This window comes from Tiliqua scincoides, chromosome 4 (genome assembly GCF_035046505.1).
Source record: "Tiliqua scincoides isolate rTilSci1 chromosome 4, rTilSci1.hap2, whole genome shotgun sequence".
Taxonomy (NCBI): domain Eukaryota; kingdom Metazoa; phylum Chordata; class Lepidosauria; order Squamata; family Scincidae; genus Tiliqua; species Tiliqua scincoides.
The window spans coordinates 72,354,138-72,375,988 of NC_089824.1; the positions used below are offsets into that span (position 1 = coordinate 72,354,138).

A 21,851-nucleotide genomic window follows, 5' to 3' on the forward strand; every position below is an offset into this window, starting at 1 on the left:
AAATAATTTAAAAGAGTTATTCCTGCCCTGTCTTTATCATTTTTAAAAGCATATTTGCCCTTCTGTCTGAAATTGGAGCTCAGGTTTTACCCGTCCCTGATGTTTGCCAGAACTGTACTTTTGAATTTCCTGGTTTTAGTTCCTTAAATTCTGCTTCCAGGGAACCTTGGAGGAAATAGCTGAAAACCATAATCTCATCACATCTTTTCTTAGACCACCCCAGTCAGTTTCTGCATTTGTCACAGTGAAAGCAGATTTGTTTCCTTCATGGTAGGAAGAATGGGGCATCATCATAATCACTTGTTAACTGATGCCACAGTCCCAATCCAAGCTTCTCCCTCCCCCACTCCCATAGGATACCTGCATATCATGCTGATTTTTAAAAAGGCCACATTGCTGAAGACAGACTTATTATGCCTTGGAAAGAAAATGATCCAGTTAAGTCTTAGGATGACAATGCACTTCCTTATAAATGAAGTGGAATTCTCATGCTGACAGGAAGCTGCTTTCTCTCTTGCAGAATGAAGTTGTTATTGCTGCTGAGAGAAGTTCAGCAGAAGCCCGGCTTAGTGGAAAGCTTTTTATCTACACCTTTTAATTACCGCACTGTTCACTGTTGAATGACCTATGCTTCATACGTAACTTCTGTGAAATTGTACCCCTTGAAGAAATGCATCATATACACAATCTGTTACTGACCTATGAACAGTGCTATTGTTTATAATGAAAGTAAAAATGCTTTGGAGCTCAATTCTATGCATGTCTACTCAGAAGTACCATTAAAGTCATTGGGACTTCCTCCCAGATAAATGTGGATAGGACTGCAGCCTCAGATTAGTATTGCTCTATGTGTGTCTGTAAGGAGTGGAAATTCTTCTGAAAACACTCTTGTTGCTTTCAGGTGTTGCATGACACTTCACACCACATTCATGGATTCATAATTTATTTATTGCAGTTTACAGTACACTTTAGTACACTAGTATTTTTGTGCCAGGAAAGGCAATAAGCCTTGATGGAGTGAAATTAGAGAAGTGTTCTCCATTGCAGACTCAACAATTGAACAGCCAGTAGATACTGCCTCCCAGCTTATAAGAATTCAAGGATCCAATCCTATCCAACTTTCCAGTGCTGATGCAGCCATGCCAATGGGGCATGCACTGCATTCTGAAGCTGGGAGGCAGTCATGGAGATCTCTTCAAGGTAAGGAATCGTTTGCTTCCCTTCCTCAGAGATGCATTTTGGCTGCATCGGTGATGGGAAATTGGATAGGATTGAACCCTAAATCACGAAAAGACAGACAACTGTATTTTCAGTTCTAAGTCATCATCCACTACCAAGGAAAATAAACTGCAAATCATGGGAAGGATCTACATTTGTTTTGCATTTCAGAATTCAACAGTGCAAACTACAAAACAGATATTTAATAAACTCACCATGATTTGGAAATTGGCTCATACGTCTGTTCAGATTTTGAGTGCCTAAATTTTATTCCCATAAAATACAAACTTTTTTCCTGCAAGTCAGACAGTCTTTCACACTGTATTAAGTGGTGTATTAAGTTAATGAGTTAATCTACCTAACTTTAAATCCCAAACCAATACCTGAGATTTTACTGCCTTGTCTCGTATGTAATAAAGTAGTAACAGTTACCCTTTTTGAGTAGCATTTTCTTTTACAGTCATTAAATATCACTGCTTTAGCTGTGTTCGGTAGGTTACAAGCTAGCCACCTATGACATATGGACATTTCTCCCAGGTCCTAATTACTTTGCCATTAAGAGAAGTCTGAAGTGACACCTGAATCACCTGTCACTTCATTCCTAAGGAACATGAAGACTAGCAACATGAGCTAAAATCCTGTCAATCAACTGTTTGGCAAAGGAGAGGGAATCAATTCCAGGCTTCCTGACAGAATGAATTTTAACTTCTAAGGAGCCTCATATGCAAAATGTTAGCTGTTGACTTGAAGTGAGGAACAGTCTACTGGGCAGATGGTTTTCCCCCAGCCCGCTGGGTATATGTGCCTAAAAGCCTGCTTTTGCATCTGTTATCAGGGTGCCTGAATCTACTCAGCAGTGGCTCTGCTCTCAGGTGTTTTGGGGTTGGGATGATTGAAATAAAGTGTTCTCTCCAGGGCAGTGGCCTTCAACCTTTTTTGAAACAGGAATCCAAAAACTAAAGTATAGGTCTGGGGACCCAAACAGCAACTCGGGAGTTTTGTGGCAACATGGCATCATTACATCACAACCAAATGACAAGTCCTGCCTGGAGCCTTTACTCTGTGATCTTTGCCTGCCCCAGTGTCACCACCAGTTGTTTTGCCCTTCCCCCAACTGACCACACTGGCTGCAGCAACCACCTCTTTCCCCACTGTGTTCACCCCCACAAAGCATATCCTGCTTCCACTGTTGCTGCTAGGGTGAAGCTCACTCTGCTCCCAGGAACTGCTGCTGCTAGTTCTGCTGGTGATGGGAGGTTTTTCATCCCAGATAACAGTGCCATGGAAGAAGCAGCCACCTGGAATCTAGCACAGCACAAGAGAAAGGAGTGGAAGCAGGTGCTTTGTGCCTCACTGCCAACAGCTGCTGCTTCTTCCCCACCTTTACCATCCAACCAGGGTCCCCTCCTCCCCTCAATCACTCCACCCCATGGGGTTGTTTGGTGTTTCTCCCCCTTGGTTCACCTTTTCTTCTCCCCCCTGGCCAAAGCATCCCTGTGCCCGGACAATACCACTGCTGCCTGACAACAGTGGGGCAGAGGAAAACCAATCTGAAGGTCACCCTTGCAAACCTGTAACTCAGTGGTTCTCAAACTTTTAGCTTTGGGACCCACTTTTTAGATTGAGAATCTATCAGGACTCACCAGAAGTGATGTCATGACTAGAAGTGACAACACCAAGCAGGAAAATTTTTAACAATCCTAGGCCGGAATACTACCCAGAAGTAAGTCCCATTGACTATCACTGTTAAAAGCATATACATCAGGGGTGCTCAATAGGTGGATCACAATCTACCAGTAGATCACGAGGCAAAATGAGTAGATCGTGAAGTGCCGACCCCCCCTCCAGGTGCCTCTGGGAGGAAACACCTGGAGTAAGGCCCATTGTACTCAATGAGGCTAACTCCCAGGTAAGTGTGGCTAGGATTGCAGCCTCACAGCCTAATCCTAGGCATGTCTACTCAGGAGTAAGTCCTGTTATACTCAGTGGGGCTCAAGGTACACCAACATACATTGTACACATAAATGTTATATGTTATGATGGCGCGAACATTGTAAAAAAAACTCTGGTAGATCTCTGGGCCTTGCTGGGTTTCAAAGTAGCTCTCGAGCCAAAAAAGTGTGAGCACCCCTGATATACATAGTAGCCTGTTAAAAGTACAGATGTGTCACATTTCCCCAAATACAGACACATACAAGTCTAATATTTTAAAAATAAAATATTGAAATGAATGGAGACCTACCTGAAATTGGCTCACAACCCACAGTCTGGGAAGCTGCTATAACTCCTCTGCCTTGACTACCCATCCAATTCCCACCAACCACATGACGGCTGTGGAAGCTGCTTTTGCCCCACAGGAAAACTTGCCAGATTTTATATTTCCTTACTGTGTGTGTGAGTGTGAGTGTGTGTGAGAGAGAGAGCAAGACACTATCCTGAGCTGAAAGTTTGTAACAGCTGCTCCTGCTTCTTCCTGAGGGAGAAACACAATCCCAGAGGCATGGAGGGGACAAGGGGAGTGGGTACCTGATAGCCCTCAAGTATGTCTTGTCAGAAGGTCATGCGCCCTTTCTCCTCCCCATAGCCGCTTCCTTTCCCCCCACCAAATTAGAAACCATCCCTAGGCCCTGAGAGCACCACAGCTCGTTTAACACAATGAGGGTGGGAGGGAGAAGACAACTCTCATAACCCCAGGAGCCCCCATAACTTGACAGATAAAGTGCCATGACCCCATTGGAGTCATGACCCCAAGGATGAAGAACACTGACTTAGAGCATCATTGTAATTGGAAGTTAACCTACAAGGACCACTTGCTTACATATACAGATCATAGAGCTCCATCAAATGGGTAAATCACAGCGCTCAACTAAATGGGCCAGCAGCCAAGAACTTTCAACACTGAATACTCATCATCAAGAAGTGCCCCTTCTAATCTTCAATCTCTGCAATAAATTCCTAAATATTTCATCTGTGATATACTACCTTCAAAAGTGAAAGCAGTTATAAACATGTTAAAATTTACAACATGGCTAAACAATACTAACGTTCCAGTATCAATTTTCTGCTGAGGATGATGATGCCACCTAGTTCTGTTAAAGCTAAGCATACTGCCTAGAGACAGTGTAATGGCATATTTATCCTGTACAGAACAATGAAGCAACACAAGTGAAACCCATTTCAAAACATAAGTAATTTTTCTGGGCTGGATTATGCAATCCAACATAATATGGAGGGAGAATGAATCGTTTGTCTTTTTAAGTGACTAAAGGTTAGACCAAAGCAGAAGTTGCACAGATACCATCAAATGGAAGACACTTAACAGTTGTGTAGTTCACACTTGCTTGCTTTTTCTACTATGGGGCACAACATTCTGCTGGACTTTTTTCTCCATTTCAGTTGCACATCTGATTTCAGTTGCACATCTTTGGCATATCTTCAAAGTCACAGGTTAAAGACTACTATAATTCACTACAGTAACACCCAGGAAGATGGTCTAAAGTTCAGTTACGTGGGAGTAATAACAAATCAGATCATTCATTGGTTAGTGTGCTTCTGTTTGACCCAAGAGGTTCTGTTTTGAAATCAGATTTAAATTCAACTTTCCCACTGGCTGGTTGAGTTCTTTTCAGCAGAGCTGGCATCTAGAAAAAGAAAACATATTACATTTGGGAGTTGGAAAACAAATGAATAGTCAGCACACAAGATCTCAAATCCACTACATGACTAACTGCACATATCCTGACCAGGAGAGTCACAGTGCCTCTCTGCACACAATGTTGAATTAATTGCATATTTTAAAAGAATTGTGGGTTGAATGGGCTGTTTAATTATTTGTATCGGGTATATATGGAGCAAAAATTGCAGCGGCAGCACAGTCACTGGAGATGCAGTTATGTGGCATCTATTCCACAAGACAAGTTATTGACATGAACTGGCTTATCAAGCAGCTCCATTGTTGTTTAAAGCAGTCTCCTGCTCCAAAGATTGTGGTAAGGGATCATCTTGAAATAATGTCACACATCCATTTAGGATCAGAAGCAACAACTGCCAAAAAGGTAGGATGGGGCTGGTTAAAACTCAGACTGGTGTGTGATTGAGAGCCAAACCAACTTTTCAGCACTGGCATAGCTGTCCCAAAGGGACATGTGCTGCAGGCTGCAGTTGGGTGGCACTCAAGGAAGCCTCCTCAAAATAAGGAAATGTTTGTTACCTTGGAGCTGCGTGGCCCTTACGTCAGTGTTGGAAAATGGGTTAGGATTGTGCCTTAAATAATCTTAACCCCAGGGATGAATATCTCAAATGCCTTCCTTCTCCAAAGCTTCTCACTGGTTCAGGGACTTGCAAAATGACAGCTGCAATCTCTCACCAAGTTGTGTCTCATTTCCTGATGCTAGCCATTCTGAAAAACGGGTGGGTGGAGAGGGATATCAGCCAATTGGAAGGCTTTTCTGAGCCTTTGAGAGGCTCAGATTGGCTGTTTTGGCCAAAAACATGTGACTTCCAGTTTCCCGGTAACCAGAAGCTGTGTCTTTTTACCTGAAACAGGCATTCTGAGAGACAGCTCATGGATGCGCGCTGCCTCTCCGATGCTCAGAAAAGCCTTAGGAGGTGAGGGGAGAGCTGCTCCCCTCACATTTCAGAGGTTTTGTGTCAAGCTTCACTTGGCAACAGGGGTGCCGGTTCGCATCCGTCGCTAAGCGACGCAGGACTGTCAGACTCACAAAACTACAATAAAGCTACTCACAAAACAAAGCCTATCAACAGGTTGCCATAAACAGCAGCAATGAATTGGCCACTCTTGTCTGCTTCATAAACAGGCCTTTCAGAACACTGTTATTTCAGAACATTGTTGCATTGTTCTACTAGCAGTTCTGAGAAACTGGGGTGTTGGGGATAAAAATCAGGCGGTGACTGAATGCAACTTTTAATCGCCTTGTACTCACAGGTGGTGGTAATGAAGTTTCTAAATGTCGCCCAAGGAACGACAGCAGACGCCGCCAAATCAGGCCACTGCCCAGGAACATAATCCCTGTCACGAGCCAGAAAATCCTGCGGTCCTGGCACGATACAAAGCCACAGGATTAATGGCAAATGACTTGGCTTCAAAAAAAGTCTCAACTCCAGCAACATCTCTCTCTTTTTCACCTCTTTCAGAAGCATTTCTCAAGAAGACTATTCTTCAGCTGAGCACAATGGGGAAGAGACCTCAAAGCAGAGGGTAAGCAACTATACTGATTAGCAAAACCATCATCAGGAGGTTAAATTGGCTCCTCCCCCAGGTTATCATACAACCACTTATCCTCCCACCAGCACATTGGGGGCCCTACCAAAAAAGGAGTTTGCTTTGAGGACCCCTCGTCGCTCTCTTCACTGCCTGGGGCTAAAGCTACCAGGCTAGCCAGAAGTTTGTTCTAAACCAGGGTGTCCAAAGTTTTTGGTAGGAGGGCCACATTGTCTTTCTGACACTGTGTTGGGGGCCAGGGGAAAAAAAGAATTAATTTATATTTAAAATTTGAATAAATTTACATAAATGAATATATTAAAGATGAACTTATACGAACGAATGAAGGTCTTGCAATAGCTCAAGGCTTATAAAAGGCCTTGCACAAAGCAAGGCTGGCCTTTCCTTTGCTGCCACTACTGCATCACAGACGTGAAACAACAAGCAGTGGAGGGAGCCTGCATCTTACAGCTCACGCAAGATGTCAAACAGTCACCCTCACACTGAGAGCATTTGCGTCGGGCCAGTGTGGGCTCCAACAAATCTCCAGAGGGCCAGAGGCTGATTGGAGTTTTGGGGCTCCCTGAGGGCCACATTGAGAGGCCTCGAGGGCCGCAAGTGGCCCCATGGCCAGGGTTTGGGCACCCGTTCTAGACCAAAATAGGCTGCTATTGATCATGTTGGACTTAGGTGTGCAGATCTCAGATAACTCTTGAGCTTAGTAAGGCCTTTGACCAGGGCCATTCATCTGTGAAGCTGAAATACCAGTATTTGCTGAAACAATGCACAAAGCAAGGATTGTAAAGAGCTGCACTGCACACCGATGAAACACCATGTAAAATGATATCATTTGTAAGTCTGATTAAAGACAAGATCTTATCCTAAAAATGTAGTACTGCATTTATATTGACAACATGACATGCTAGAGCCACAAGCAGCGTGCCTAGCTCTTTTCCTATTTTACACAGGTGTACACAGGGAGTCATACTGGAGTGAATGGAATTGCATCAGGTGTACATACATAAGCAACATCAGGAACTGCATTTGCTTTCATTAGTTACAATGAAGACTTCTGCAAAGCTGCACCTCACCTCTTCAAATGAGGATTCCAAATTCATGCCAAAAGCTACTCCTATCAAGCCAAAGAGTGAAAGAGAGAAAGTACCCATGGTCAGCTGCAAGTTCAGCCTCATCATCACGTTACGGTGGCTAAAGAAGAGAAATATTTAACCATGTCAATGTGAAAGGTTACTTGTCAGTTAATATTTGCCTCACAGATGGGAATGCCTCTGAAGAGCACCTACTCTTTCCCCTCCTTGCAATTTATAGCTGTGACTAGTACTCCATATTAGAGCATGAAATAGGGCGCAATCCTAACCCCTTATGTCAGTGCTTTCCAGCACTGGCATAGCGGTGCCAATGGGACGTGTGCTGCATCCTGCAGTTGGGTGTCACTCATGGAGGCCTCCTCAAAGTAAGGGAATGTTTGTTCCCTGACCTCAGAGCTGCATTGCCCTTATCTCAGTGTTGGAAAGCACTGACATAAAGGGTTAGGATTGTGCCCTTGGTGATCTCCATTGTAACCTTGATCCTCTAGTCACCATTATTAGGAGACAATGTAATGTACTCAAGTTCATACAACCCAAGGCAGGTTAACCTTAACCCGAGATTAACCATCATGGTACATTTTACTGATTCCAAATGCATGTAAACCATGTAAACAGTCAGCATAGCAATACAGAAATGGGATGTACGAGAAAAAGAGCAATGAATTGGACCAAAGAAGAAACTTTGTTGTTGTTTGTTACTTTTACAGAGCAGAAGCTACGGGGTGCATAACCTAACTTGAAAACAATCTCTCTGCCGCATCGGATTCCTTTGGCAAGTACTGACAGAGTAACAGTAAAAGTTTATGGATTTAATGAAGGATTTGCTTTTCACATTAATTTCTAAAACATAGATATGGCAAACTCATTTACTGTTACCTTGCATCAATACTTACAAAAGGAGTAGCGAATCAATAAGAGATCTGGAATGTGAGGCAGGAGCATTACACTACTTTTGGTTTTCAACGCTTCATTTAAGACTGTTTTCCTGATACAGCATTCATTCTGAAATAACCCCTATGGAGGAGGAAAAAGAGAGACTTAACATACACTACCATTTGTATACTGTTACTATGGCTTGCACTTAATTGGAACCCAAAATTACTTTGGTTTCATTAATGACAACATGTCATGACTCCAGGATAAGGCCTAGAACAAACATGCAAAAACTCACATGGAAATCAGCATTTCCCATGGATGGAGCACATGATTGGACGCAAAACCCTTTTGTATCTGATTGCAACCCAAGTTGCAAGAGCAGCAGGGTGCAAATGAGAGCAAGGTTGTGATGGAGAATGCTGGCAGCTAATCCAGCACCCTGTAATGTCAATTTTATCTTTTTTTGCATAATCTTTTTCAATTGAGATCTTTGTCTGCCTTTCCAGTTGTGGTTGTAGTTGTGAGCTTGCTCCCGAATGAGCAGGGGAGCTCTCTGTACACATTGGCATAGTAAACACACACAGTAAACAAAATGCACATGAATCCAAGTGTCACTTGCAAGACCAGACATTAACTGCCCTCAGAAGGGCAAACCTTCAGGGGAAAACTCTCACCCCTTTTGGCTGGCAACTGCTGCTGGGATACATGCAGATACCAAAGGATGACCCCACACAGGAAGAGGGCCCAGAGCAACTTTTTCACTGAATAAACACCCGCATTGAACATAGTAGTTGGCAACCTTTAGTCTCAAGAGACTATGGTATCATGCTCTGAATGGTGGTTCTGGTGCAGCATCTAGTGTGGCTGAAAAGGCCAAATCGGCAGCGACAATCCCTTCCACACTGGGAGCAAGTGCAGTCTGTCCCTGGTCTGTCTCCCTGGCTATGGGCCTTCCTTCTTTGCCTCTTTGCCTCAGACTGTTGGCCAAGTGTCTCTTCAAACTGGGAAAGGCCATGCTGCACAGCCTGCCTGCAAGTGGGCCGCTCAGAGGCCAGGGTTTCCCACCTGTTGAGGTCCACTCCTAAGGCCTTCAAATCCCTCTTGCAGATGTCCTTGTATCACAGCTGTGGTCTACCTGTAGGGCGCTTTCCCTGCACGAGTTCTCCATAGAGGAGATCCTTTGGGATCCGGCCATCATCCATTGTCACGACATGACCAAGCCAACGCAGGCGTCTCTGTTTCAGCAGTGCATACATGCTAGGGATTCCAGCTTGTTCCAGGACTGTGTTGTTTGGAACATTGTCCTGCCAGGTGATGCCGAGGATGCGTCAGAGGCAGCGCATGTGGAAAGTGTTCAGTTTCCTCTCCTGTTGTGAGCGAAGAGTCCATGATTCGCTGCAGTACAGAAGTGTACTCAGGACACAAGCTCTGTAGACCTGGATCTTGGTATGTTCCGTCAGCTTCTTGTTGGACCAAACTCTCTTTGTGAGTCTGGAAAATGTGGTAGCTGCTTTACCGATGCGTTTACCGATACCTTTACCGACTACAGGGCACTGTAGTCTTTGATGGCTCCACATCAGACCCCTTTGACATCCAAAGCGGAGTGAAGCAGGGCTGTGTTCTTGTGCCGAACTTGTTTGGGATCTTCTTCGCTGCCCTGCTGAAGCATGCCTTTGGAACTGCAACAGAAGGCATCTATCTTTGGACCAGATCAGATGGAAAGTTCCTCAACCTCTCCAGACTGAGAGCAAAGTCTGCATGACTTCCTCTTTGCCGACAATGCAGCTGTCACTACCCACTCTGCCAAAGATCTCCAGCAGCTCATGATTCATTTTAGCAAGGTCTGCCAAGATTTTGGACTGACAATCAGCCTTAAGAAAACACAGGTCATGGTTCAGGATGTGGACTCACCTCCCTGCATTACAATCTCTGCGCATGAACTGGAGGTTGTACACGACTTTGTGTACCTTGGCTCAACGATCTCCGGATTGAACATCTGCTTGCAAATCCCATAAAGGTTGAAACTCACAGATATATTTTGTGAACTAATTTGAACTAAGTGGTTTGTGTGTTATTTGAATAGATTTTTGCTCGAATGATGGAATCCTGGATAATGGAAGAACAGTTATTTAAAAAATACTCTCCATGTTTTTACAGGAATAAAATTAAATTCACTGATTACTACTGAATGGAATGCAAGTAGCATAAGCAGAAATGGCAACGCTTAGTTTAAGTTTTAATTAATAGTATGTTCTATGTAGCTAACCTATCTAAGTTTATGAAGATGATACTTTCAGAATCATCGATCAGAACTCGGAGTTCACGAGCTTCGTTAATCAGATCTTCTGCCTGCCTGTAGTAATTCTCTAGTAGCAGTTCCATCTCCTCTGCATGGTCAATTCCAGAAAGACTCTCCTCACTGTAAAAAACAACAATTTTTTTAAAACTAAAAATGCTAACTGAGAATTTGCGCTATTCAAGTGAAAGCCCAAATCAACTTTAATTCCTACCTTTTGGCACCTGCACAGTGTACAGAACACTATACAGAACAATGCTAGATAGTAACCTGTTGGATTATTACATAGGTAACTTATACGTGTTTAGGTATATACACATATAAATTACCTATGAAATAATCTGACAGGTTACTATCTATCATTGTTCCATTTTTAAAGCAAATTTTCAGCCAGTCACATGTACTAATATAAACTTGTTTGAACTGGTCAGGTTTCATTTCTAGAAGGTAGGTTCATCTTCCTCTGAAAAGCAAGAGAGGTAAATTCGTTCAAATATACAATCCAATGCATTTTAACAAAAAAAAATGTCTTTCTGGAGCAGAAGTTACAAGTTCTAAAATTTCAGAAGGTGGGTCCTTGGTGTTCTGGTTGACATATGAGACATATCCTGGGATTTCCATCCTAAAGTGAGGCATTTTGTCAAAATCGGCAGTATATTTGAACTAATTCCTCAGACCCTAGTTCTACAGAACAATCCACAGTGTACTGCAATCGAATGCTTAATGCCAGTTTCCTTTTGGGTGCCATTCACCAATGGAAAATAATCCACCTCCCACTGAAATCTGCAATGAAGAGAGTATGCAGCAATTAGAAAAAAAACCATTGGGCTCACTGTGTTAAGCCTGTTCTTTTGAAATTATGAATGGATGGAATCCTCAGAAGGAGCACATGGGAGGAATAAACCAATAGGCAGGGCTTATTTAAATAAGCATTAGAATCTTATCACCTGACAATTGGAGAAGTAACTGCTGCCTTCCAGTTTGGGGCCATATTGCAGCAACTTGGTAAAAAGGAAAACAAAACCAGACAGATAGTTCTAGAGCCCTCAGGAACAAAAACTTAACCCATCTTTGCCTGGCCCACAGGTACATTTGGCCCCTGTTGCATGTATGCAAGCTTGGGCAGAAATTGCTTAACAGTGAGGAAATTTAATCACAATCCCTTCACCTGCCCCATAGGGAGATAGAGAAGGAAGGACAAGACATGGGTGAAATTTCCACAAACCAAGTCTGTTCAGAATTTGGGAGTCTGGCAATCATCAACTGCATTTTTCAATAAATTGCTTCCAACCTTAGGCATAACTGCCCTTGAAACCAATGCTATAACTGGGAATCTAGTAAGCAAACATTCAATAACCACTGCACCCTTTTGGAAAACAGAACTTCTTTATATTATCCCCAGAGGACAAGAAGCCATAGGATTCTTCTAATACCCTTACACTGCATCCTCATAAATTTGCAGGAAAGGAACAGTAGCAGCAGGGGTCCTGGCTTTAGGAAAACGTTCCTTAGTTGCAGTAAGGAATCCTTTTGTTCTGAATCCTGCTCAATCCTGATCTAGTTCCAAAACACTGAGAGCTTAACCCTGAAGAGTTTCAACAGTTCTCTTCAATGTCACATGCGTCCCTTCACTAATTCACAGGCAGAAAAGACAGTCCATAACTACGTAGTTTTGATGGAGCTTGAACAACCTCCAACTGCCTTGGAGCCAAGCAAGACCAGAACTGGAAGAGAACAATTGCTTCTCCAACTGTTAAGATAAAAATTCTAAAGATAATTTGCATAAGCCCTGCCCATTGGAACAAGGAGGAGGAGTAATCCATCCAAGTAGATTCATCTTCTACAGAAGGAGAAAGAGCTCTCTTCTCACATATACACAAGATCACCACTGTCAAGCATTCTGCCTACCCAAAGACTAAATTCACTACCTAGGATTGGTTTCCAGTTATGGCAGGAAAGAGAAATGCCAGTACAAAGAGTAGAATGGTGCACTTGCACTTTCTGGCTACAGGAAGGCCATGTCACCTGAGGGTGATCGTAGCAGATCACGGTTTAACTTGCTCATTCAATGGAACTTGCTAAGTGCGCATGTTTGTAAATCTGAGGCAGAGTCAAAGGAAAACTAACAATACGTTTTGGCAAACTAAATAGCACATAGAATTTACATAAATTTAGACAATGTTGCCTTCCTGCCACAAGTCAGGAAAATTTGGACAATCAGACACAATGTTCCTTAAACACAAAGCTTGGATCCAAACGTATACTTACAATACCCGTGGGTCTGTCCATTTGGTCAGGCACAGCTCTTCCATCACCTCTTCCTCATCTAGGATTTCCAGTATTGTTTCTTTAAAAACTTTAAGATCAGTTTCCAGTTCTGACAAACTAAAGGAAAAGTATCCAAGAATAATTTTTTAAAAACTCATAGACATTAACGATGTCAATTTGTGTTTCATTATTAAGTCTTTTGGTTGTATAAACCAGCTTGCTTTGGTCAAATCACAGAGAGAAGGAAGAGATGGATAATCAAGGGTGTGTCATGCTTGATGCTGCTCCCTAGTGAGCAACAAGATGGACCTCCAGTGCTCAAAAAGAATGTGTAATATCCATGAAACTTTATAGGTCTTCACTTATTCTAGTACCAAATAAAAGGCTATCATTTATACAGCTATACAATGTGTAATTGTGATGTTCGTTCCTATGTTCATAAGGAATGGAAATGCACACCCATCTTATGTTTAGAGGCAGTGTATACCCCTCCCTGCAATCCACAACACACAACATAATTTCAGCTTAAAATTTGAGTTGGGAACTGAGCTAGATGCATGCTTCCAAGAAACTCTTACCTCAACCTGATATACATTAAATCAAATCCTCTTTGTAATAGTTTCATTGTAATAAAGGAAGCCTATTTTTAAAAGAACAGAATCTAGTATATCTATGTGTATATTCGGTCTCTGACAACCATGAAGTTCAAGTAGCAATTCACCCCATTTAATTCAATTAAGGAGTTTGATATCATGGTACTTGAGACTTAAAGGCCCCATACCATTCCCCCAATAATCAAAGTATTGCTTTAAAATCCTATTTAACTTGGGACCCAGATATCTGAATTATCACCTTTTTACCACTTTTACAAAATATGCCTGATTTTCTGGGAACACCTCTGGTATTCTCAGAGGTGAACCTGGTGGCAACCAAGGAGAAGGCCTTCTCAGTGGTGGCACTCTGCTGACGCAATACCCTCCCTCAAACAAGTAAGGGAGTCATTTATACTAGCATCATTCAAGTGCAATATAAAAACCATTCTCTTCATTAAGACTTTAATAGGCATTGCCTGTTCTGCTGCAAATATTAATTTTTCAGTTCTATGAACCAACCTGTTTTTACTTTGTTGCCATTTCCCTTCTTTTATATATTATGATTATGATCATCAATTTTTAAAGAACTTTTTGATTTGCTTTTTTATGAATACTGATATGAGATATATGCAGATTACAAGGATGCCATATAAACATTACAAGGATGGCCTATAAGCATAAATAAATAAAATGAAAATTATGAAAGCTTATAACATGTCTATTATACCACTTTTATAGCTAGATGTGTCACACATGTTAATATCTAAAATATGGATAGATAGTATTTCATTTTATACGTATTTTTTCTCTTCACCACCATCATGTGAAGGCATTGCCCAAGATTCCCCAGCAGGCCCATTACGCATTTGGGACAAGAACTCAGAGTGCCTATTTCTCAGTTCAATATTTTATATACTATGACTAATGTACAGGTCAACTTTGTCATGCATTCTAAAAATGTATGACTGGGCAGGTCAAAAGGGAAGCAATCATGCCTTACCTCTTCCCATTTTGCAACAGGACATGGACTTTGCTCCTATCCACGGACAGAAGCTTAGGGTCCACTAAAGCATCCAGGGTCTCAAGAATCTGAGGTTGCAGATGGTTAAGCCTCCCATGTAGATAGCTGATCTAGATAACAATATGATCCTTCATAAGAATTAAAACAATCTTTTTAGAATGCCTTGGATCACTGAACCCTCTTGCCGAACAAAGCAGGAAAAAGTCAGATACTTCTGAAACGCCCAAGTATTCTCAAGCAAAGTCACAAAAACAGTTATGCACACATTGTCTGTGCACACCAGCATGTCCAAAGGAGTAGGATTAAGTCAGTTTGAAATCATACATCTAGTTTCATAATATGAATAGCTTCAAACTTTGACTGGGAAACCCGTTGAAAGTACATTTGTGTGTAATCATTCATTCAATGTGAATTAGTAGTTTACAATCTTGATGTTGCCCCAAAGGTCAAAACCTCCAACAGGAGATGTCAGAGCATCTCCTCATGATGACAATAGGCTAGGGCAGCTAGAAACTTTTCTTTTAGGTCTGCCAGAGTTTTGAAGCAGCCAGGTACTCAGGTCTTCTTCTAAACAAATATGTATAACATTTGACAAGGCAAGGGGGTGGTAGGGGAGCTACTATTCAGATATGGTCCCAATTTGGACAGACAGACAGACACACACACACACACACACAGTGCTATCTCCATCAGAAAAAAACAAGCATAGCAGGGCTAGCAACATGATTAAAGGCACATCTCGTTTGGTTCTAAGACACATCTAATTTTGGGGAAGACCACGCTCAGGATTCTCAAGGATGGCCTGCTAAGGCTACTTCTTCTTCTAAACTATCATTTAGGGCAGTGTTTCTCAAACTATGGGTTGGGACCCACTAAGTGAGTCATGAGCCAATTTCAGGAGGGTCCCCATTCATTTCAATATTTTATTTTTAAAATATTAGACATGATGCTACCATGGTACGTGACTGCATTTGGGGAAATGTTACAGACCTGTACTTTTAACAAGCTACTATGTATATTCTTTTAACAATGATAGTCAATGGGACTTACTCCTGGGTAAGTGCAGGTAGGATTGCAGCGTAGGATTGTTAAAAATTTTCCTGCTTGATTATGTCACTTCCGGTCATGACATCACTTCTGGTGGGTCCTGACAGATTCTCATTTTTAAAAGTGGGTCCTTATGCTTAATGTGTGAGAACCACTGATTTAGGGAAATGGGAAGAACTGGGACAGGAAACTACCAATTACTTCAAAACTGTAGGCAGTCATGTTAATCCACCAGATAAAAATCTTAGTAATACTTTTACAGTACATTTTATTGACCAACCAAAATGACACAAAATCTTCTGCTGCAAGCTTTCAAGTTCTCCAAAACGCTTCATCAGGCTGGATGAAGCAAAGTAAAGCAATAAGGGGTGAGTGGGGGACAGAGAACTAGACATGGTGTAACAGACCCCAGAACTTGCAGTCCAGAAGGAGCTATGCAAAGATACTTGCGTTCCTGGAATGGTTATTTCTAAGGGACAACTATGCCATTCAACTGAGTACAACTACCTTAAACAATAAAGTTGCTACCTTTTATGTAGCCCCAATTCTTGTCTCTCTAACTCCTGTCTTTGGCAGGGAAATCTCATGTGACTGCTATTATCAGTCCAAGAGCATGCTCACCCAGTACTGTAGTATTGCTTCAATAGCTCTGAATTCAAATGGTAAAGAATATGTGACTAGTTGACCTTCTCCAGCCAACTGAGGGGCCAGTTCTTGGAACAGCCATTTTTCCATATTTAAGTTGCGGTAGTCTAGGATCAGAAGATACTCTGGTGTTACCACAGCTTTCAAAAACTGAAAGAGGCAGAGAGCAAAATTAGTCAAAGGGCTTCATACTACAAATGCTATAGCCTTACAGATGTTTAATACATTTCAAGTTGCAACTTTAAAACAAAGTTACAAGTTGCTGCTGCATTGCAACAAACACATCACTTTAAAAAAAAAATGGCTAGAAGAGCTAGAGTATCTTACTTAACCAATTTATATCCAGAACTGGTCAGATGTAGAAGAGGATTCAGTATTTCTAGCTATTCTTTATTATTACAGTTTTATTCCATCTTTTTTCCAATGGACTCAGGCCACTACACACGGTTACTGGCATGTGTGCATCCTGCCCCCAAGTCTGTGAGGTTAGGCTGAGATTATGGGCCCAGGGACTGCTAAGAATAAAAGTATTCAAACAATACAAGCAAAGTTCCTAGACCAGTAAACACAGTTCTCATCTGACAGATTTTTGCAACCAAAACATCCCTAATTTCCAGAATACTCTGTCTTCTTCAGAATAATGTGAAGCATTGCTTAACAACAAAATATACAACAATTTTCCTATAGGATATCACTTTTGTGTAGGGAAAGCAATGTGTAGTGTTAGAGGTAACACACACACAAGTAAAAACAGAAACTCCCTCACTTACCTCCATTCTCATGATTATCCTATTATTCCTGGGGAATATGCTTACTTGATGCTGAAAGCGTAAATCTCGTGCTTGAAGACCTAGTTCCTGATATAATTCTGTTTTCTTTCTTTCTGCCAAAGAGAAGTTTTAAAGTAAACACACATCTCAGACAAGCAAACTGATTATCAAAGTTCTTAATACAACAAACACATCAAACAAAAAATGAATGGAACTTGATCTCTGCAGATTTACATCCAACAAATAAACTATAACCAATGATGCTGGTGATCAGCCATCAATGATGATGATTGTACACTATTAGCACAAGGTCTCACATTCACATAACCAAGAAGTTGAGATTCTCCCTACCGTACGAGCTTAGATTGCCTTCTTTATCAAATTTTACCTAAAACGACAAAAAGAAAACACAGAAGTTTTTAAAATAAAAATTTAAATACTATGGTTTTTAATATATATTTTCTAAAAAGACTTGTGTGCAATTGCATTTATGATTCTGCATTTTGAATCCAGATAATGAGAAAATGCAATAAGAGATGGTTATATCATTTAAATATTTTGACACCCACAATCCCAATTTCATATTCAGATAATAACGTCTTTAAGCGTGCTCAGATGATCTGACCATAAAGAAACAATATACACTGCATTTCTCAGGAAAATACAATTGACAGAGTGCATCTCGGAGATGGACTCACTGCAGACACCAGCCTATAAGTCGATCTCATAGATATGTCGAGGGCAGTTTTGAGGCAAGAATCATAGAATTTTCTATGATGCTCGGATAAGTTGGGGTCATAAGCTTGGGGGGGGGTGTCTGATTATAGTTTTGTCGGATTTTACCCTAGGCCAGATCCTGAAAAATAATCTACCAGTAATTGTTACCTAAGAACTGACACTCTCTAATTTATTAAAAATATAGTAAAAGATCATAAGATTCATTTTTATTCATAAACTTTTAAATTCTGGTCTTCACCATCTTTTTGTAAACACTATCAAAGAGTAACTGCACTGTAAACAACATATTAACAGAACAGTGGTTCCCAACCGGGGATTCATGTACCCCCAGGGGCACTCAACAGGACCGTTAGGGGTACTTGAAAGAGAATGGAATAATGGCAGTGCTCCAGAATGCCTTGCAGGCAAATTCAAGTTTACATCATTACAAAGAAAGCATGAGATATGAACACAGTTTAATTGTGCTTCCTATCCTCACTTTATTCCATCACATTCTTCCACAGCACAATTCTATGAGTGCTTACTCATCAAAACTCACTTAGTTCAATGGAGCTGACTCCCAGTTATGCGTGCATACCAGTTCCCCAAGTCACAATGGCTGCACTGGCACTTCTATACAGGTGCAATAGTGCTGGGCCAGCAAGAGTCAGATGCTGTTAGCTACGTATGTTCCAACCCCTGAAATCAGTGTTTGCCCTTACTTTTCGTGCTACTATGTGGAGCCCTTCCATAGCTGTGTGATGCTTGGTTTCAGGGTACTCAGCTTAGGGGGAACCCTGCCTGAAACTTAACTGGTATATATGTAAGGGATTTAGCATATAGGACTGCAGCTTTTATCAGCTGGGTTGCTTTGTGTTCAACTTTTCCTCTTCCATCTAATGTCTTGTCTGTGGGTTTCTCTTTCTCTGCATCTTTTTTGATCAACCTCTTTTTCCCCTTTACCAGTCACCAACCAACTTCCTTCTCTTGTTCTTTTCCAACATCCAATGTTCATCCCTTCATTCACTCTGCCTTCCGCAATATCACTGAAGTAGACAATACACTTACCACTGAAAACACTGGGGCTACACTAGCTAAAGTGGCTTGAGATACCTCTGCATTCAGATGTCGAGAAAGATCACCTAAGGAGGGAAAACAGGAAGCTGTAGTTGTGACAGTACTCATACTGTACTTTGAGAGAGAAGACAAATATAATGCAAAGCATGAACACCATGCACAGATGGCACTATAATTGCTACCACACCTCGTGTTCAGATGAAAAGTTTCAGTCTGGATTTGAACATATGTTCACTTGCAACAGTCTCACCAAAAACATATGAAGAGTATCTTGGTTTGAGATATTTTAGCCTCAGTTAACAATCTGAATAATATTTGCAAGTCAACAATATAACCCTATGCATGTCTACTCAAAGGTAAGGTCCATTAAATTCAATTGGGCTTACAGCCTTACTTTAATGGGACTTAATCCCGGGGAAAAGGAAGAAACACTGGATCAGCCCAGGTCCACGAATGCCTCAGATCACTTGATTTTCAACACCATTGGCAACCCATCCTATGATTTGTTGAACCAGGATCTGAGAAACTAATGACTAACACAGTAGTTCTTGAACTTTTTAGCATCAGAAACCACTTTTTATAACAATCTGTCAAGACCCACCAGAAATGATGTCATTAACCTGGAAGTGACATCACTGATTTAGGCTTCAAACCTAAGCCGTGATCAGCCCAAGGTGACATTACACAGCACACTCGTGCTCTTATAGCAGGGGTGTCCAAAGTTTTTGGCAGGAGGGCCACATCATCTCTCTGACACTGTGTCGGGGGCCGGGGAAAAAAAGAATTAATTTACATTTAAAATTTGAATAAATTTACATACGTTTACATAAATTAATATACTAGAGGTGGAACTTATATGAATGAATGAAGGTCTTGCAATAGCTCAAGGCCTATAAAAGGCCTTGCACAAAGCAAGGCTGGCCTTTCCTTTGCTGCTGCTACTGCATCACAGACGTGAAACAGCAAGTAGTGGAGGAAGCCCTCATCCCACAGCTCATGCAAGAGGTCAAACAGTCGCCCTCACGCTGAGAGCAGCTGTGTCGGGCCAGTGTGGGTTCCAACAAATCTGCAGAGGGCCAGAGGCTCATTGGAGACTGGGGGCTCCCTGACGGTCGCATTGAGAGGCCTTGAGGGCTGCATGTGGCCCCAGGGCCAGGGTTTGGGGACCCCTGTCTTATAGCTTGGAATTCAGAAATTCCAGCTTATAAGTCAAAGTAGAACACAGACTTGGTTCCTTCTCCACCCCCACAGTCCTCCCCCCTTTCCAGTGGCCCATCTTCCCACCTATTCAGGACAAAGCACCAATACCCTCTCCCAGCAAGAACCCATCCTGCCCAGCAGCTCTGTACCCTGTATTTTCAGTTCTGCATTTTCAACTGTGGATGAGCTAGGCGTTACACGACCCACCTGAAATTGGCTCACAACCCACCCAGTAAGTCCTGATTCAGCTTGAGAAATGCTGTACCGACACCAATGCAACAGTCACACAATCCTTCACATGAAAGCTCTGAGTGGAGAAGGGGCAGTGGGATTTTATTCCAAATACGCAGGCAGATAAGTTGGTGAAGTGCCTGTCCCAAAAATGTCAGCTTGTGACTAAACTGAACATGTACTGTTGGTACACTGGTATAGCACCTGGAGCACTATACCAAAAGAGATGGAAAGCAGTAGTAAGAACTAGGGTAACCCTGCTACCAGGTAGCAAAGACAGGAAGTCAGCAGTTTGAATTCCACCTTAAGCCATTTCAGCGCAACGCCTGCATAAACACATCAGGAATCAAATGTGTAACCCTGTGGGCTGGGCAGAAATGGGTTTAACACAAAGCCACCAGTGGTCACCACAGCCTTTCCATGCGTTCTATGACAAGGGCCTTCGAGCCCAAGCCTCTGCATGTCTACTCAGAAGTGAGTCCCATTACAATCAATGGGGCTTACTCCCAGGAAAGTGGGGATCGGATTGCTGCCCCAGAGATGGGCTCACGCGTGGGCTACCACCACTCCAGTGCCACGCCCCTCGCTACACGCGTGTGCAGAACTCCTTTCGCACGCCCGGGAAACCTGCAACTCACTTGCGCAGAGCGCGCCGTGCCCTCGCAGCCTTTGCAGCCGGCACTTTGGAGCGCGCGCCCCAGCGGCTGCGGCCAGGCGGCGGCTGGGGCGCCCTCCCTGGAACAGGCAGCGGGGCTGGTGAGCGCCGAACACGCGCAGCGCACAGACTGGCAGCCGCCGGCTCAGCAGCCACGCCGCGCACTCCATGGGGCCGGCCGCGCTCTTCCGGGGAGGTTCAGGCCACCTCCCCGGGCCGGCCGAGGGCGCACGCGCGCAGCTTCCCACAGCCGCACACGTGGGGCTGGGAGGCGTTTGGCGTCAGGCAGCCGAGAGAGGCGGAGGCGCCGCAGCTTGTGGGCAGCCGCGTCACTGCATCCCGACGTGCTGCTGCGCAAACAGGCTTCTTGCAGCAGCGGGGGCGGCAGTCCGGCCGTGCTTTGCTTGGGTCGCACGCAGCCCACACCGACGACCTACTTGCAGGCTTTCTAGGGGAACCTCTGGACGTCACACTGTATAGGCAGCAATTAAATGTACAGAAATCGTGACTCGCACCCAAAAAGTGAACTTCTGGCCATGGCATCTGTTCCAGGGGTGACCACATTTGCTGGACAGAAGAGCCACAGACCACAAGCTCCGGGTGCTCAAGAGCCACAAGGTGTGAATGCATGTCACACCCACGTTTTTATTGTTGCATCGCGTTTTTGCTACACACGTTGTATAAAAAGATTAAGAAATAAGTGTATGTGTCTAGATTAGTTGCAATGCCAACATATTTCCACAAGCCACACATTTTGACATTGAAGAGCCACATGTGGCTCCCGGGCCACCCCTGGTATATTCTCAACTCGATTCAAGCCAGAGCTTAAATTTCTGCCCAACGTTGCATATACGCAACAGGGACCAAATGTGTACACCTGCAGGCTGGGCAAAAATGGGTTAATTGA

General features: G+C 42.8%; 2 protein-coding genes across 4 annotated transcripts in view; one reads left to right on the forward strand and one right to left on the reverse strand.

Moving 5' to 3' along the window:
- The window catches only part of GPLD1 (glycosylphosphatidylinositol specific phospholipase D1), a 38,158-nt gene extending 36,520 nt beyond the window's left edge, over positions 1-1,638 (forward strand). The window contains exon 26 of the mRNA XM_066624452.1: positions 521-1,638. Coding sequence (XP_066480549.1) covers positions 521-598 — 78 coding nt within the window. The 3' untranslated portion in view covers positions 599-1,638. The remainder of the gene's footprint in view (positions 1-520) is intronic.
- Positions 900-21,129, reverse strand: MRS2 (magnesium transporter MRS2). 3 transcript variants are annotated; one of them, XM_066625767.1, is made up of 11 exons: positions 20,928-21,129; positions 18,850-18,923; positions 17,416-17,452; positions 17,065-17,177; positions 16,271-16,444; positions 14,582-14,712; positions 12,989-13,105; positions 10,691-10,843; positions 7,531-7,648; positions 6,162-6,275; positions 900-4,859 (listed from the first exon to the last, which is right to left on the reverse strand). In XM_066625767.1, exons 1-11 carry the CDS (start codon positions 21,112-21,114, stop codon positions 4,749-4,751), a joined length of 1,329 nt encoding a protein of 442 aa, XP_066481864.1. In that variant the 5' UTR covers positions 21,115-21,129; the 3' UTR covers positions 900-4,748. The 3 variants fall into 3 exon arrangements, with proteins under 3 accessions (XP_066481864.1, XP_066481866.1, XP_066481865.1); XM_066625769.1 differs by lacking the exon at positions 10,691-10,843; XM_066625768.1 differs by lacking the exon at positions 6,162-6,275.
- Between the last annotated feature and the right edge of the window lie 722 nt (positions 21,130-21,851).